The sequence below is a fragment of the Danaus plexippus genome, chromosome 10, assembly GCF_018135715.1.
Source record: "Danaus plexippus chromosome 10, MEX_DaPlex, whole genome shotgun sequence".
In the NCBI taxonomy this organism is placed as follows: Eukaryota; Metazoa; Arthropoda; class Insecta; order Lepidoptera; family Nymphalidae; genus Danaus; species Danaus plexippus.
This window is the reverse complement of record NC_083543.1, coordinates 5,130,385-5,146,480: the sequence shown is the minus strand read 5'-3', so window position 1 is coordinate 5,146,480 and position 16,096 is coordinate 5,130,385. Positions and strand designations below refer to the sequence as shown.

Genomic DNA, 16,096 nt, shown 5'->3' with positions numbered 1-16,096 from the left:
TTTTTGGTTATCATAAAGTAAGCGATGGGAAATTTTTTTTGAATTTTTGTCAAGATAATAACGCAGTCACAAGTGGACATCTTAAACTTAGATACTTATCACAAACTTAACCACAATAAATAAAATAATCCTTGAAACAATGCAAAACCTAAAGTATCATTTGCGCCACAAGATTTGAAGATCTTTCTTAGTTTTAGAGCGAAAAAAGGTGTGAACAACAAAATAGTAAAACGGTTATTTCAGGTCTCTTCCATGTAAACGGGATCGTTGTGACTCGCTTCGCGGATTACACTTATTGCATCCCAGGGGGCGTCAGATTGTTTTCTTAAAGGTCCTATATAAATAAACTGATTATTTGATCTTATTGCTTCTTGCTACCATATAACAGTCAAATAGGATTTTACCGATATATTAAATGGTTTGTTTTGTAATCTGTAGGATATCTACTTGTGCATAGAAACATTCGTCGCCTTTCGGCTCCTTTAGTATCACTTTGTCGACTTAATTGATATATATGCCTGTTATTTACATTAACATAATATATTTAAGGTTTAAAGAAGATAGCTTAGCTGGAAATAGGTTTTATTTATTTAGAAAAAAAACTTATAACATGAAGTTTTTTCGGCGATCAACCTTAAATATCATTATAGACAGATGTCATTCTAGATCATGATTTTTCTTAGTTCAGTTACATATTAAAATAGAATCATTTTTTTGCACTTATTTTTTTATTTTATCCACGAAATGTGTGATTCAAAATTCTTTATGTTCTAACTTGCCTAAGATGTTCAATTCACAAATGAAGAGACGCTGTTATGATCATCGCAAAATATTTGCATTTTACCCTACGGCGATTTTTACGTAAGTAAAATTACAATAAATTTTTTAAAGAATATAATATTACTTTATATAGACCCAATGTAATTAATATATACCTTTCCTTTTATTAAATATTCGTATTTCGTTTAAAAAATATAAATGTGTTTCCATTGGGTAAAAAAAAAAGATCTATTTTTATACCAAATCCGCTTCAAATTTATCTCATTTTGAATACATAAAAATTATTACAGAATAAGCAAATATTTTTCATCAATTTAATACCGAGTGTTTATAAGACACACGATTCTCACAATATTGTTCCCTCTTAAAACCGTTAAATCCTATTCAACATCATACACAATTTATTAGCTGTAAATTACAAAGCGATATTTACATGTGGATTCGTTGTTTAAACTTGAATTGTATTAATTACAATGGTTATAGACAGCAAGGCTGTGTTCATCACGACCCACGCTGCCACCCTTCGTGACAGTACAAGATAAAAATACTCCACAAAGGAGACTTATTTGAATACCTTTGTAGCCATAATTAAATACTGAATAAGATACTCTACGCAGATTACAAGAAAAGTATATGATTATGATTGCTTTTCCTCGTCAATTCAATCAGAAGCATTATTGCAAGCCGAAAATGAATATTAATTTTGCTCCTCATAATTTCTTATAACATCTCAAATCACTTATCTATCACTAACAAATTAAGATAATATGTTTTTTAAAACATTTTCACGGTCTCCGTGGCCTTGGTTGTTTAAATTTTGTTCCAAACTTCGTAATCAACCTCACCAATCAATCAACCGGTGACAGCCGCCGTCTTTGCTCTTGATAACAAGCAGACTCTCTTATCGAAGCCATATGATAATAGTAACTGGGCTCTTTAGACGGATTTGTCCTAACATTCCATTACTTCGTTGTCAGAGTTGAATTCTGTTGCTTACTTAGGAGCACATCTTTAAAATTTAAAAGTCAAGAAGGCTGTTTAAAATTACTGTTAATATATATTTTTGTAGTTTCTTGCTCTGACCCATGGTATTTGGTTGATCCTTTTCCATTCTTTAATGAATGTTTTAATATTAATCTAAAACAGGCTAATTATAGTCATTTATTCTTTTTTCCAAATAAATAGACGAAAAATAGATTACTTAAACATTCTTTGATATTAACGTTTAGAAATTTCAAATATAAAATTAACTAAAAATAAGTATTAGTCCTGTCCAATACACTATGTTGCGTATGAATAATAAAATTCAAGATGAAAGCATTTTTTTCAATGATAGACATCACATACAATTTAATTTTCTTTTAATTACCTTCACACTTGAATTGTAGTTAAGAATTTGAGATATATTAAATGAGGTACCAGACTATGTTGTGATGATTTATTAGGGAGTAGCTCTCGTTTTTAGAAAAAAAATATGTAGTCTAAAGGATTCAGCCAAGAACTAGACATTGTCCGAATTCTATCAAGTCTCATTATACGAAGATATTATATACTTATAGATATGTCAATTAATATAATAAAGTCACTACAAAAACATTTTCTCTGATTTTTCTTTTTCTTTAATAATTATTACTAAGAAAAATAAATAAAAGGCAAGTACGAATTTTTTTTTTTTGTATATTTAAAATAAATAAAAATATGATGCTTTAAATACTTTCAATATTTTATTAAATAACTTTAGATCACACTCTTAGATAATTAAATAAATTCTTAGTCCTTACGAACGCCATTATTTGCTTGAAGTTGATAAGTACTATTATTTGTCATTGACAAATAAAAAATAAGAAAACGGTAACTGTCACATTGTTTTGTATTTGTTTAATAATTTAATTTATTTTAGAATTATTATTGGAATGCTAAGATTTATCATGTAAATAATTAATTTAGGTTTAATGAGTTTATTTTTATAGTAAATACAAAATTTATTTTTTCTGCTCCCACAAAAGAAATAGAATTTAAATAAGACTGAAGATTTCACATACGTAGAAAAAGTATTATATAGTTATAAAATAATAAAATAAATCTTAGTATTCTAAAATCCTTAGTTCGATTTAGATGAGAACACGCGAAAATATATAAAATACCAAATTGTATAACAAAGAGTTCTTCGTAAAAAAAATTACGCGTGTATATAAATAATAGTAGTGGGACCTAGATTTATTTTAAAAAATATACATAGAGATGACAATAGAGTTGAATTTGAAACAAAAAAATAATAATCCGGATAAATTAAACTGTAATAAAATACATGAGGTTAGCGTTATTCATAGAAGACTTTAAAACTAACTAAGCGTTGTTAATAAGATCAACGGCTGACGGGGCTTCATCAGTCATGTCTAAATGAAAATACACACACGTCTGTATAACCAAATCATAATAATATAACATTTTAACATAGTTTTTGTATGTTGTACATTTATACTTGTACGTAAAAATGTTTAAGATGCAGTTATCGTATAGCGATGTAGATTATTAAAATTATTAAAATCATTTTTATTAATAAGATATTTAATTTTTTTTTAACTTATCTGTTAAAATAAATACCAGTCTCCTTCTAGTGTACTATAATAATTATCTATAGATTTTGATTGAATGTTTACAACATGTTAAAAGGAATTTTATTTAGATAGTTATTAAACGTTCATAAAATATTTTAGAATTAACTCATAAATAATCGAGTCGTTCAAACTTACGGTATTTATTTATTTTTTTAATTCATCACACTCAAATCAAACATTTTTTTTATATAAAAAAAGTTAAATCAAGGTTTTGATATAAAATATAATTGTATATATAAAATCGTGTCAATAAAACACATTGTAAGGCTTTAACGGAGGTGTCGATAAATTGGTAATAAACATGCCACGTAATAACGGAGGGTCGGTGCAGCCGTTGTTGGAATAATAAAAAACCTTAAAGGAAACAAACAGTTCTCACCTCGACCTCTTTCCATGTTACGACATAAAATTTCCTACACACTTACATAACATTAAAAATTATAACTAATTTAATTATGTATACACACCCCGTTGCTTTACAAAATATATACACACCCATATATATTTGATCTTACCAATGTAACATTTGCAATTTCAAAATAGTATCAAAATGAATACGGAAAATTGAAAATATTTTTTACATCTCATTATTCCAGTATTCCGTTGGTCAGTTCCCAAGAGCAACTTATTATATACATATGTATGTGTATATACCTGAGCGATAATCAAGATATATTTCATTTCCCTTATGATATTACTAATATATGTGTCAAAGTATAGTGTTATATGTTATAGGAGGGGTTTTAAAAAAATTGTTTTTAAGTATCCATTTTGTCATGCCTATATAAAATTTAAGTGATCTTTTGCTTGAACTAGTGTTGCTATTCGTTTAAATGTTAATTGTATATTTGAAGAAGGAATTATAATAATTTATAATTTTTATATTTTACATAGAAATGTGAAGGAGAAGGCTTTCCATTCCGGAATGATTTAATGTTATTGTGACGCTCTTGAGGACATCAATTGTTAAATTCACGGTATGTCGAAATCGTTCCCAAAGGTCGCATTAGCGAATGTTTTGCATACAAATATATGTTAAACCAATTTAATGGGCAACGATATTTATTAAAAAGAAAATTACATAATATAAACAATATACATACATGAAAACTTATGTATATACATTATATTTTAGGCAGCATATTTTCAAATGCTATAATTCAATTAAATGTAAATAATTTTATTTCATACAATGAATAAAATACTATATTACTTTGTCATTAATTGTTTAATTATTATAAAATAATTGTAATTTTAAAGTGTCCCATCGTTAAACCATAAATGTGTGTATTACTAGTTATAGATTAACGGCAGTTACAAAATTTATACCACATATATCGTTAATGATGAGATTAGAACACATAAGCGGCTAATGTTTTCCCTTAGCGATTTCTATACACGGTAAGTAGGCGCACTTGACCGACGTAAAGCCTTGCACAGCCTTGAGCCGTGTTACCCATCGTACTCTTTGCACGAGCGTTAAATAGCTCCCATACTAAACTTGATTTATCCCGCTTGTTCAGTACTAATTCTTGTTTATGAGGAATATAAATTATTCGCGGACGTAATTATGTATACATCTTGAAGTAGTATTTTGTTAATTGGGTAGAAATAGCTTATACAACAATTTCATAAGCCTTACTTACTCACGGAAAATGCTTCGGCACCATTGTGGTTCTACATCCAACACAAGCGTAAAAATTTTAATTCTGACACACGTTGAGCATTGCGACTAAATACATCCAGATAATATAGATAGATATATTCTTGATGCAATCCCATTCCTAAATTGAAGAACGCGATGCTTCCATGTTCGATAACCCTATTCGTCTAAACATTCTCCTAGGAATAGTTAATGGAAGACGCGATGAGATCTCAGTCATCTCAATGATCTAGAGTATTTTAGTTTGATGTAAACAACATTTTAAAATACGCGATACAGACAATTAAAACGAATTTATTTAATTTTGTACTATTTTTATAATAACTCTGCTTACTAAAAATAAAGACTTTGTAATGGTATTAGGAAAGAATTACAGTCAATCCTTTATGGAGTTAATGGAGTGTATAAAAAAGTACGTAGACATCTCTATCTCGTTATATATCGGAATTAAGAAAGAACCCCTATAATTATGAACGTATTTGTATATTTTTTTATGAAAGACCCTGATTGCTTTGTAAGGTCGTGTATGTATTTAAATCCAAGGCATCAATCATAGGGGTAAAAATATTTATGAGATATTAACAATACTTTATTGTCGGCTAATTTTTTAAACTCTATAGACTCTATGTAGCAATTATTTTATGACCAATTGTTATATAACATATTACATAATTGCAGTCAAAGTTATATTACATAACTTTGACATCAATTTTTCACAATTGTTTCGAAATATCTCTAAATAATTTAACAATATATCATTGTTTTGAAAAGTAAAATATTTTATATTAAATGATGTTAAAAAAAATTTTAAAGCAATTATTTTATTTTCTTCTTCCCGGGTTACTTATGGAAATATTAGTGTCAATGTGTCAATGTTTAATTATTTATTATATTTATATTCTATATAAACTATTACAGCAACGCTGATAATTATTTCTAAACCTTCTTTATTTTATTTGAAATATTTTTAAAGTAATATTATATCTTCTATTTTCGACATTAATGATTTTAATAATATATATTTCGATATAATCGTAGCATTCTTACATTCATTTACCCATTACTTTAAAAAAGTAGGAACGAAATAAAATTTATGTAATTTAAATTTCGCCACATTACAAAGTGTTCACTAAGCAGAAATACATCCAACCTATACATTTAATTATCAAATTCATATTTACAGAAATTTGCATATGGTTACCCTTCCCTGATGTAATATCCTGCTGCTTTTTGTTATATTAATGTTTGTCCTTTCAGCTTCTTAGAATTAAATGTCAGAATCTTATACAGTCAGATTTTTCTTATATTCTTACTTCAATAAGATTTTTTTTGAGTACGGGTTGTTGGCTATAGGATGGTAAACATGAAATATCCTTAGACTTATTAAATGAAATAAGGGTCGGTAAATATTTGAATATTGTAATAGATTTTTTCACCACACCCATAATTTATGCTGCCACTGTCGTTTTTTTATTTCGCTATATTATTATTATACATAACAGGCAATACATTTAATTTTACAAATGCAATACTTTCTATATACATATTTCGTATTATTTAATATATTTTTAATACCACTTCCAATGGATATATAGAATATAAGTTGTCCCATCAGAATAAAGATAGCAGAAAAAAAAATTAAAAAACAAAAAATCGCGTGTCTTTTTATTTATAGCAAGTGATTTAATTTTATTGGTAGTACAAATCGCCTTAGCTGCTCGCTCATTAAGCGTCCATTTTACCGTTGCTTCCCAGGAGACACCTTAGCGATGAAATACTTTGTTTGATTACAACAGTGACATTTCAAATTAATTGCATTTCGAGAAACACGTGGCATAAATTATATAAGGATTTTGATTTTTATTGAGTTACTTTATTTAACGTGTCAGAGAAATGTTATAGATTCTTTCGTGTTCAGAACTAAAATACTTTGTTGATAATTTTTTATAAAAGTATAGAGTTATTATCTAAGAGAATAGTCTAGAAAAAAAAAACAAAAATATGTAGATTTCAGCTGGTCTGAAATTGAAATATGAAATAGATTTTTGGGGCGATAACTGATATTGATTTATCGGACTCGAAACTTTACTAATACAATGACATCTTATAATATTCCGTATGAATAATACTATATCTGCAACTTACATTCAGAGTTTCATATAAAAATAACAAGTTCAAACTAAATTTAATTTTCTTTCCGGGAGAAAAATCCGTATATATTTTTTATATCAAAATATATGTCGTTGTTAAATATATTTCTGTTCAATCACTGTAATAGGCTTTGTTCCAAAGTAATTGAATTGACCTCTGAAACGTTAGCGAAATTACATTTCTAATCTGTCACAATATATTACGAAATTAATAACTTTTTTATACTTTAACATAATTATTTTTAATATAAAGGGAAAACTTTTCATATACAGATTTATTTCATTTTACAAATGCCATTCTTTTCGAACCCTTATATTTCCTGGTGTCGAAGTATATATATGAAACCTTATAATAGAGAACTCACTATGTGTATTGTGTTCTGATATCACATACTACGCTACCACTGATATAGCTGACAAAACAGCTCCTTAAAACAGAATAAGCAATTAGAAACAGTGCATTAAAAGCTGGTGTGACGTATAATTTACGTAATATTAAGCAAATGAGTACGGCCTAGAAGTCATGCGAGGAGATCGATGGTCACTTGCCGTCTAGATAAGAGGAGATGAGCGATCGACCGACCTTATCGTTATCAGTGGAAGGAATCCTAGGCAGGAGCCGGTAGTTATACGACATTCGGTAAGAAGCCTCTGCGGGCGACACGCGACCCTTGAGGCGGGCACTGCGTTTGCGCATTCGTTGCACTGTGAGGTGAAGATGCAATATCGGTAACTCATAAGTGATTCAAATCAGCCGGACTTTTATTAAATTTATTAATAGTGAAGTGAAAACAGTTCGAAAATGGGTGAGTTGATTTTTATTTTAATTATTTTATTAACTTTCCCAGGAGGAAACTTTACATTAGTTGATTTAAAATTTAATAATTAAGAACATATTTTAAATAATTTTAATCAATACTGCTATTTATAAAATGTAAAAAAAAATATTGAAATAATTATATATGTTATATATGTAATGTTAACAAAAATATATATGTCAATGAGTTTTAAAATTTTTCTGCAAAATGAATGTCACTGTTAAGTCAAGTTCAACAATTTTGGGATTCAATAAAACTCAACAATGTCCGCGACCCATTCTTGTTAAGATAATGTTAAACCACACGGTTGTCAATCAATATAAGACAACATCTCGAGATTATTTGTTGAGTTATTGTATCATCTGAAAAAAAGACATCGCATGACTGACTAAGACTGATTTTAAAATAAAACGTGCCAAATTTTTTTTATTATCAATGACGTTTTTTTTTTTTTATTTTAGCAAATTTTGCTCATTAATAATTTATGAATATCGCTTTTGTAATGTCTTGAACTTTACTCATAATTGTTCGACTCTAGTTTATAATTTGACAGCTGAAAAAAAAAGATTTTTTGGAGATAATAGAGTATATCTATGAAATATTTTTACTACGTGATAAATTTTCTTTTGCATTATAGTACTTTAAATAATAGTGAAGTAATTTTTTTATGTCACAGTATAGTTTATCTTTTGTTTAGAAGCATTTTATTTTTTTATAGTATATAAAACCAAAAGAAAAGACCTGGAGCAAAATAAATTTATTTATATGTATTACATTAGTCCATCCAAGGCGCCTTTTTATTAATTTTTAAGGATTTTCATTTTTATTGTGACATCACAATTTTTCTTAATTAATAATTTTTAAATTTGTATTTCTAAGATTTAACGGGCATAAATCTAATAGGACTAACATATAAAAGTATTGTTCTAATTTTCAAAATAACAAAAAAATCCTTTTAAAAAAATTACGTCACTAAGAAAAAAGAATGCAATCATTACAGTTTAACATTAATATTTTTTATACTACTGGTATTTTAATTAAATTGCAAGTCAAAAGCAGGAATTAAAATAATATATATATTAACTACAAAACAAAGTGTTTGATTATCGAATTATTAATTAGAGTTTAAATTAAATCAAATGTTTGAATAACCCAACACTTGAAACTTAATTGTTGATTTAATATTACCGTGCTCAAGGACGCAATACACAATGCAACATAAAAGATGTCTTGATACGGAGTAAAATGGCCATTATTTTTTAAAAGCTTCAATAACTATACAATCGTAGTTTAAAAATAGATACAAAAATTATATTATTGAATACATGTGAATGTGCTAACTAAAGGACTTGAGAAATTTCCTCGACTTGTTATTTCTTAGAATAAGATTCAAATCTTCGACCTTAGTGTTTTATGTCTATAAGGAGTTGACTCAGATAAATGCTCGCAATTTTTTGTACTAGACATCGACTGCCTGGATGTTAATTATAGCGACATAAAGTTCCCTATACCCGATTCTGAAAACCTGTTGATTTTTAAATAACAATTTTTAGCCATTCAGCAATGTTTATATTAAATTACAGACAGCAATAATTTTGCCATTATAATATCAATGTTATATTTATCATACTAAATACATAAATAATCATCAAATCATCATTAAGTTACAATTGTTTGTTTATCATCTGTATTACTACAAACGACTAGATGTGTCCTTAAAGGAACGTAGACATCATTCCGTGTAGAATAATAGGCAACAAGATAGTATAATAAGCCATATAAAACCATTTTAATCACTTCTTTTTTTAATACCTGGAAAGTAGAACTGATGGATATATATATAATTTTTTTTATATAATATTAAATATAATGTATTTCGAAAACTTGCCCTTGACGCTGTTACATTGGCACAAGATGGCCCTGTCACTGTCACAGTTTGCCTGTCAAGTAAAGCCATATGCACACTGATAATAATGTTTAAAAATGTCAGAGTGATTTATTTACAGCGTTAAAACCCTTCATCTCATTCTAAAATTGATTGTTATACAGTTCCAGTAAATAATGCTACTAGAATAGATAAGATAACATCGAGTGATGGTTTATATAGCTTTACAATTGTAGAGCAAATGATACAATTCATTACTTCAACTAGAGTATCATTTTTTTTATTTAAATGCAAATTTTAATTCATCTTACATAAAATACTTTACATTCTTTTATTTACAGAAAAATAACGTTTTCATATATGAACATATACCATTTTTAGCAAACAATAATTTCTCCGGATGACAAATCATTATAATTTATTATAAGTAATAATATATTTTACGTCTCATCGAAATTATCTTTTGAGTAATTGATGGAAATGTTACTCCAACGTCACATGAAACAAGCAAATGTACATGCGTGTTTATTGAAATATATCATGACAGTTATAATTAGTGATATAAACTTGTGTATAGAAAAAACCCCAAAAAATTGATAAGGTGGTCTTCATTCTAGAACACTTCATAACTAAAACACTTGTCGAACTTCGATATCAAGTGAGAACTGCAATTGACAGCCATCTTATAGGATCGTTGACACTTAAATATTAATTCTTTTTCTTGCACAGCAATATAAACTATATATATATTTCTCATCCTAGTAACTTAATTTTAACAATCAATAAACTAAAATATTAAATATTCATGTTTTATGGTGCGTTTTGCATTAGAAATGAAAATAAACATATATCCTATATTTTTATTATATTCAAATTATGTCCATGTAGGGGTAATGATTTGGATCAATCATATTTGATCTTAAATAGAAAATTATCAGTATATAAAATATTTTAAGTCCAAGTACAATAAGTGCCTAGTCAACAAACGATGAATTCTAAAAATTATAGGAAAAAATAAACACTCATGAAAATTCTCTTAATGCGATAGTTCAGAATTATTCCAACATAATTATTGTTATTGATACATCGAAAATTTTTACCCAGATATAACAAATATACCAAAATAATTCATTTATTTTCATAACACCAAAATAAAAACCGATCGTATTATATTTTTTAGTAATTGAGGGTAATTTCCACATTTTTTTCTGACTAGCTGACACTTCGTAATCAATACAGCCTGAGGCTGAAGTAATGACATTAAAATAATTAATAGTTAATTTTTTAAATATAATCAATCCTTATTGCATTAATGTTTTAATAATGGATAAGTTGACATTTGAAGCCCATTTAACCGTGACTAGAACTATTAGGCCCGTTTTATCAGTTAAGTTGTGCTTAATAAAAGCCAACTAACAGTTGACAAAGATTGAGAAATGTTTAATAATTTTATTTTCTATCACAGGTTTAGACTTCTTAGAACATGGAGCGGACTTCGAAGCCGCGATATCCGCAACTGGTAAGTCTTTCGATATTAATTTAGATTAATTAATAGTTTTAGCTGAGAAACAAAATATTTTTACAAAACTGATATCCTTTTCAAGTCTGTCTTTAACGGAGATGGCAAGTATTACTGACTGTACCTAACTATTTGTTTTCTAAGATAATTTATGAAGTAAACTTTATAACATGTAATTTTTTTTGTCATAGGTTTTGGCCGTTTCCATTTCTGTCTGTTAGCGGTAACAGGTCTAATTTATGCTAATACAGCGATAGGTATTACCATTATTTCCTTTGTACTCCCTGCGGCGACATGCGATTTCAAGATGACATCCGCCGACAAGGGCTGGCTTACAGCTGCCCCTATGTTAGGTATGTTCAATGGACTGTAAAATTTGTAATGGGTTTTGGAAATTCAATGGTATAAATATCAATACATAAAAGGATAACAAATATATACTACTTTTTGATGTTTAATTTAGGGTAGCAATTTAGCCGCATATAACGTTTTTTCAGGTATGGTTATCGGATCTTATTTCTGGGGTTGCTTGGCTGATACTAAAGGCCGTAAAGTGGTCTTAGTATCCACCTTGCTAATCGACGGTTTTGTTGGAATACTTTCGTCGTTCGTCCAAATTTTACCAATCTTCATGGCATGCAGATTTATCAACGGATTTTCGTAAGTTACTTAAATCTTGTACTAATGTTGTATTTCATAATAATATTTAATATAAATGATTTCAAAGTATATTTAATCGTGTAATAATGTATCGTTTTTCATCAACTAGTGTTGCTGGAGCTATGGGCATTTGTTTCCCATACTTAGGAGAATTCCAACAAACCAAGTACAGAGAAAAGATCCTTTGTTGGATGGAAATGTTCTGGACTCTGGGAGTTATCGTATTGCCTCGTAAGGATTCCTTTTTTATTTACTTAATTTGGAAATAGCAAGAAAAATATTATATATTATAATTTATGAATGTGTGTGTGAAATAATTAATCAATGATTTTAGTGATCGCGTGGGGCATCATTCCGATCCAGGGAATACGCATCGAAAGTGGAAGTTTCTCCTACGATTCCTGGAATTGGTTCGTTGCTGCTTGTGGAATACCCTCTCTGCTCCTGGGCTTCTGGCTCTTTACATTCCCTGAGAGCCCCAAGTTCATGATGGAGTGCGGTGACTACGATGATGCTCTCGCCTGCCTCAAAAAAATTTACAAACAGAACACCGGCGATGATCCCGACAATTATCCCGTAAGTGTTTTTTTTTAAGCTATCACTTATAACTTTCACCTGTTAACTAATTTCACCATAAAATCCTTTCAGATCAAGAGCTTGAAAGAAAAGGTACGTACTATATCGGTAGCTTCCCAGAGCTCTCAAAAATCCGTCCGAAGTTTGAGCATGCGCAAGCCTAAAGATCTGAGACGACTATTTTCCGAAATTTGGGCTCAAACTAAAGCACTCTGCAAAGCACCATACTTGAAGTACACGATACTCACCTGTCTCATTCAATTTGGATTAACTACTAGGTAAAATATTCTTGTATTCATTATTATGTAACCACTACTGAAGTACATACTTCAATTTGTTTATACTATACATTTTTCATAATTTGTATAAAATTCGAAATATCTTCTTCATTGCAGCTACTATACCCTCATGATCTGGTTCCCTGAATTGTTCAACCGCTACGAAGAATTCGAACATCGCTTCCCCGGTAAATCTGCTTCAGTTTGTGACGTCTCCAGTATTGTGGTTAAGGACGAAAACAGCAAAGATCCATTCGACTGCGAGAAAATCATCGATCAGAGTGTATACACTCACACATTAATTGTCGGTTTGGCTTGTATACCAACATCCCTATGGTTGCCGCTTTGCGTGCACAAACTTGGTGCGAAGTTCTTCCTCAGTAAGTATTATACCATTTAATATAAATATTCACAAAATTCTGTTTTTTGTACATTTTTTATCTCTCGACTGCGTACAGAGCGTTAACAGTTTTTCGTTCATAAAAATTCGTACTTTATGGTATTAATGTAAATCATTGAACGAGAATCGGAAGGCGGTTCTTGTGGAATGTCAATGCAAACTTGTGCTAAACATATGGATCGGTAAAGTACTTTACACTTTTGTAGTATATTAAACGAGAGTATTTTTTACAGTTTTCTCGCTGGGTTTCGCTGGTGTAGTTACGGTGGGACTTTACTTCGTACAGAACTCTACTCAGAACTTAGTACTTTCTTGTATATTCGAAGCCCTCACCTCGTTAGCCATCAGTCTGGTCTTCTGTGTGCTTGTAGACCTCTTCCCTACAAACCTTAGGTGAGTTCCTTACAATATTTTGGATATCGCATATAGATGAACTTTATGCGTTGAACCGGTGTTATCGCGAAATGTATAAATAATACTGCATTATTGCATCATGTTATTCGCATAAAAAAAATTACGTCTTCAAAGAAGTGTTTCATTAAAAAAAGAAATTTTAGTCAATATCTAAAAATTCATTCAATCCAGACACTTCCGCCTAGATTCATGAATGTGAATGAATTCTCGCGAAAGTCTTAGATCTCATTCTTGAATGTAATTATTAATATAATATCAACAGGGTGATGGCGGCTGCACTCTCACTGACCGCTGGCCGAGGTGGTGGCCTTATCGGTAACTTGTCCTTTGGGTACCTCATTGATATAAACTGCGTGGTGCCCATCGTGCTATTCTCAGCATTCCTGTTCAGTAAGTCTATGAATCATTTATAGATTATCATTTAATGTAAGCATTGTTAATATTTATAATTAAGTATACTAATGTAGGAAACTTTTTTAACGTTTATGACAATATTAAGGACAAACTTTTACATCTTTTTTTAATTATTATTAGATTTGTCCGCTTCATGTACAGATTATATACTAAAGGTATTTTCTCGTTTCAGTTGCTGCAATACTTTGCTTCTTCTTGCCAAAGACGGGACAAGAAGCACTCGACTAGATCCCCTAATTTATTCATAGTTAGTAGTTAGTTACAATTAGGCATTCAAATTATAAATTATAAAGGTGAATGTACATACGATGTAAATATTGTGGACTAAGTTTTCTTATTTATTGTCCGCTTTCGGCGTGTTTAAGCGGTGAGTATATTTACTTTACCGCTTACTGTAATTCAGTATTCTTGTATTGAAAGTAAGATAACAGTATTTTAGAGTTGACTGTGTAATATTGTCCTTAAATTATTATTATTGTTATTAAAGGTTGAATTGCCTTCCATTAAATAAATTGTTTTATTTAAGTACTGTTGTTTTTTTATTTACATTATCATCTTAAATATCGCTTGAAACTAACAGTATTAAATTTAAAAAATATTTATATGAAAAAAAATTTGCTGCAAATTTTAGAGATAATTTTTTGAAACGGGAATACCAAGCGTTTTCCATTTTGATTTAACTTATATATTTTTTTACACTATGGCTTCATTCACAGTGACATAACCATAATTATATGGGAAGATGTTTTGCTTCTGATTTCTGAAATAGTTGACTTTTTAATTAACTATTTGTGTTGAGGTTTACTTCCAGTCTTGATTCTTAATGTTAGGCGTTTATTCTAGCAATTTCTTTCAAAATGGCTAAAGCCAATATTTATACCTTTCAAATACAAGTCGATACACAAGCGTTTCCATCACAAAATTAACATAGGTTCAGTATTATAATTAATTATAAGTAATTACAAATGAATATAATTGATAACTATTCATATTTTTACTATATAACTTAAATTTAGTACATATCACGTTCCAGCAATAGCACCCCAGAAAGAACCATTAATCATTATAAGATAAGGTAATTACAGAATATAATAATTTAGTTTTGAAAAGAAAAAGATTGCGAAAAATAAGTAAAAAATATAAAATCATATTCTTTATTAAACATCCAATAATATTAGCTCGTGTATAAAGTAACATAGAGTAATTTTTTTTTGATATAATGAAATTTTACAAATTTTCATTATGTACAAATCTGAGAGCGTTACAATGACACAATTCTGTATGACAACTACAATACTACTTAGTGCTTTTAATTTTATGTTTAAATATATTTATTGTAAAAAGCAATACCATATATCTAACTTATTATTAAAATTTACATACATATATTTGTAAAACAAAAAGAATACAACCACAAATTTTTATCTATTCAAAATTCTACAAATCAGAAATCTTAATGATATAAAAAAATATATATACTTCCTATTTACTTGCAATTTTCTTCGACTATTTAAAAAAAAAGAGGCAGAAATTTCAAACAATACCATACTGTTATAAATACATTTTTGTGTCAATATAATATTATAAACATAACATAATGTGTAATTAGTAAATCTTATAACAATTAAGACTATGTGATTGTCTATAACCGACCCCAAAGGTTCTGGTAATTTGGGAAGCTCTTCTTATATATAATAACTTCATTGGTCTCAAAGGATAATAGTTTACAATTATTTTCATACTTTAGAGGATCACCTGTGCCCTGCGATATATAAAAAATTGTATTCATAAGCATCAAAGCATTGATAAAACTTGCAAAACACTTGTTACCATGTCCAAATTACTATAGACTTCCATATACTTGATATCACCATAACCATTTAGGGTTGAACCATCACATAGTCTTTACTAATCCTAGCGA

The 16,096-nt window shown here is 28.8% G+C and overlaps 2 protein-coding genes across 3 annotated transcripts in view; one reads left to right on the top strand and one right to left on the bottom strand.

Annotated features, from left to right (window-relative positions):
* Positions 1–754: 754 nt before the first annotated feature.
* LOC116767017 (synaptic vesicle glycoprotein 2C-like) lies at positions 755–14,703 on the top strand. Of its 2 annotated transcripts, none has more exons than XM_032657160.2 (11): positions 755–861; positions 11,380–11,433; positions 11,625–11,786; positions 11,931–12,093; positions 12,203–12,324; positions 12,428–12,669; positions 12,742–12,947; positions 13,065–13,327; positions 13,581–13,740; positions 14,024–14,151; positions 14,348–14,703. In XM_032657160.2, exons 1-11 carry the CDS (start codon positions 816–818, stop codon positions 14,401–14,403), a joined length of 1,602 nt encoding a protein of 533 aa, XP_032513051.1. In that variant the 5' UTR covers positions 755–815; the 3' UTR covers positions 14,404–14,703. The 2 variants fall into 2 exon arrangements, with proteins under 2 accessions (XP_032513051.1, XP_032513052.1); XM_032657161.2 differs by lacking the exon at positions 755–861 and adding an exon at positions 7,834–8,017.
* Positions 14,704–15,313: 610 nt separating this feature from the next.
* LOC116766919 (charged multivesicular body protein 5) overlaps positions 15,314–16,096 on the bottom strand; it is a 4,147-nt gene continuing 3,364 nt past the window's right edge. Inside the window, exon 5 of the mRNA XM_032657063.2 lies at positions 15,314–16,096. This exon is cut by the window's right edge and continues 157 nt beyond it. Within this exon, the coding sequence (XP_032512954.1) occupies positions 16,090–16,096 (7 nt within the window). The 3' untranslated portion in view covers positions 15,314–16,089.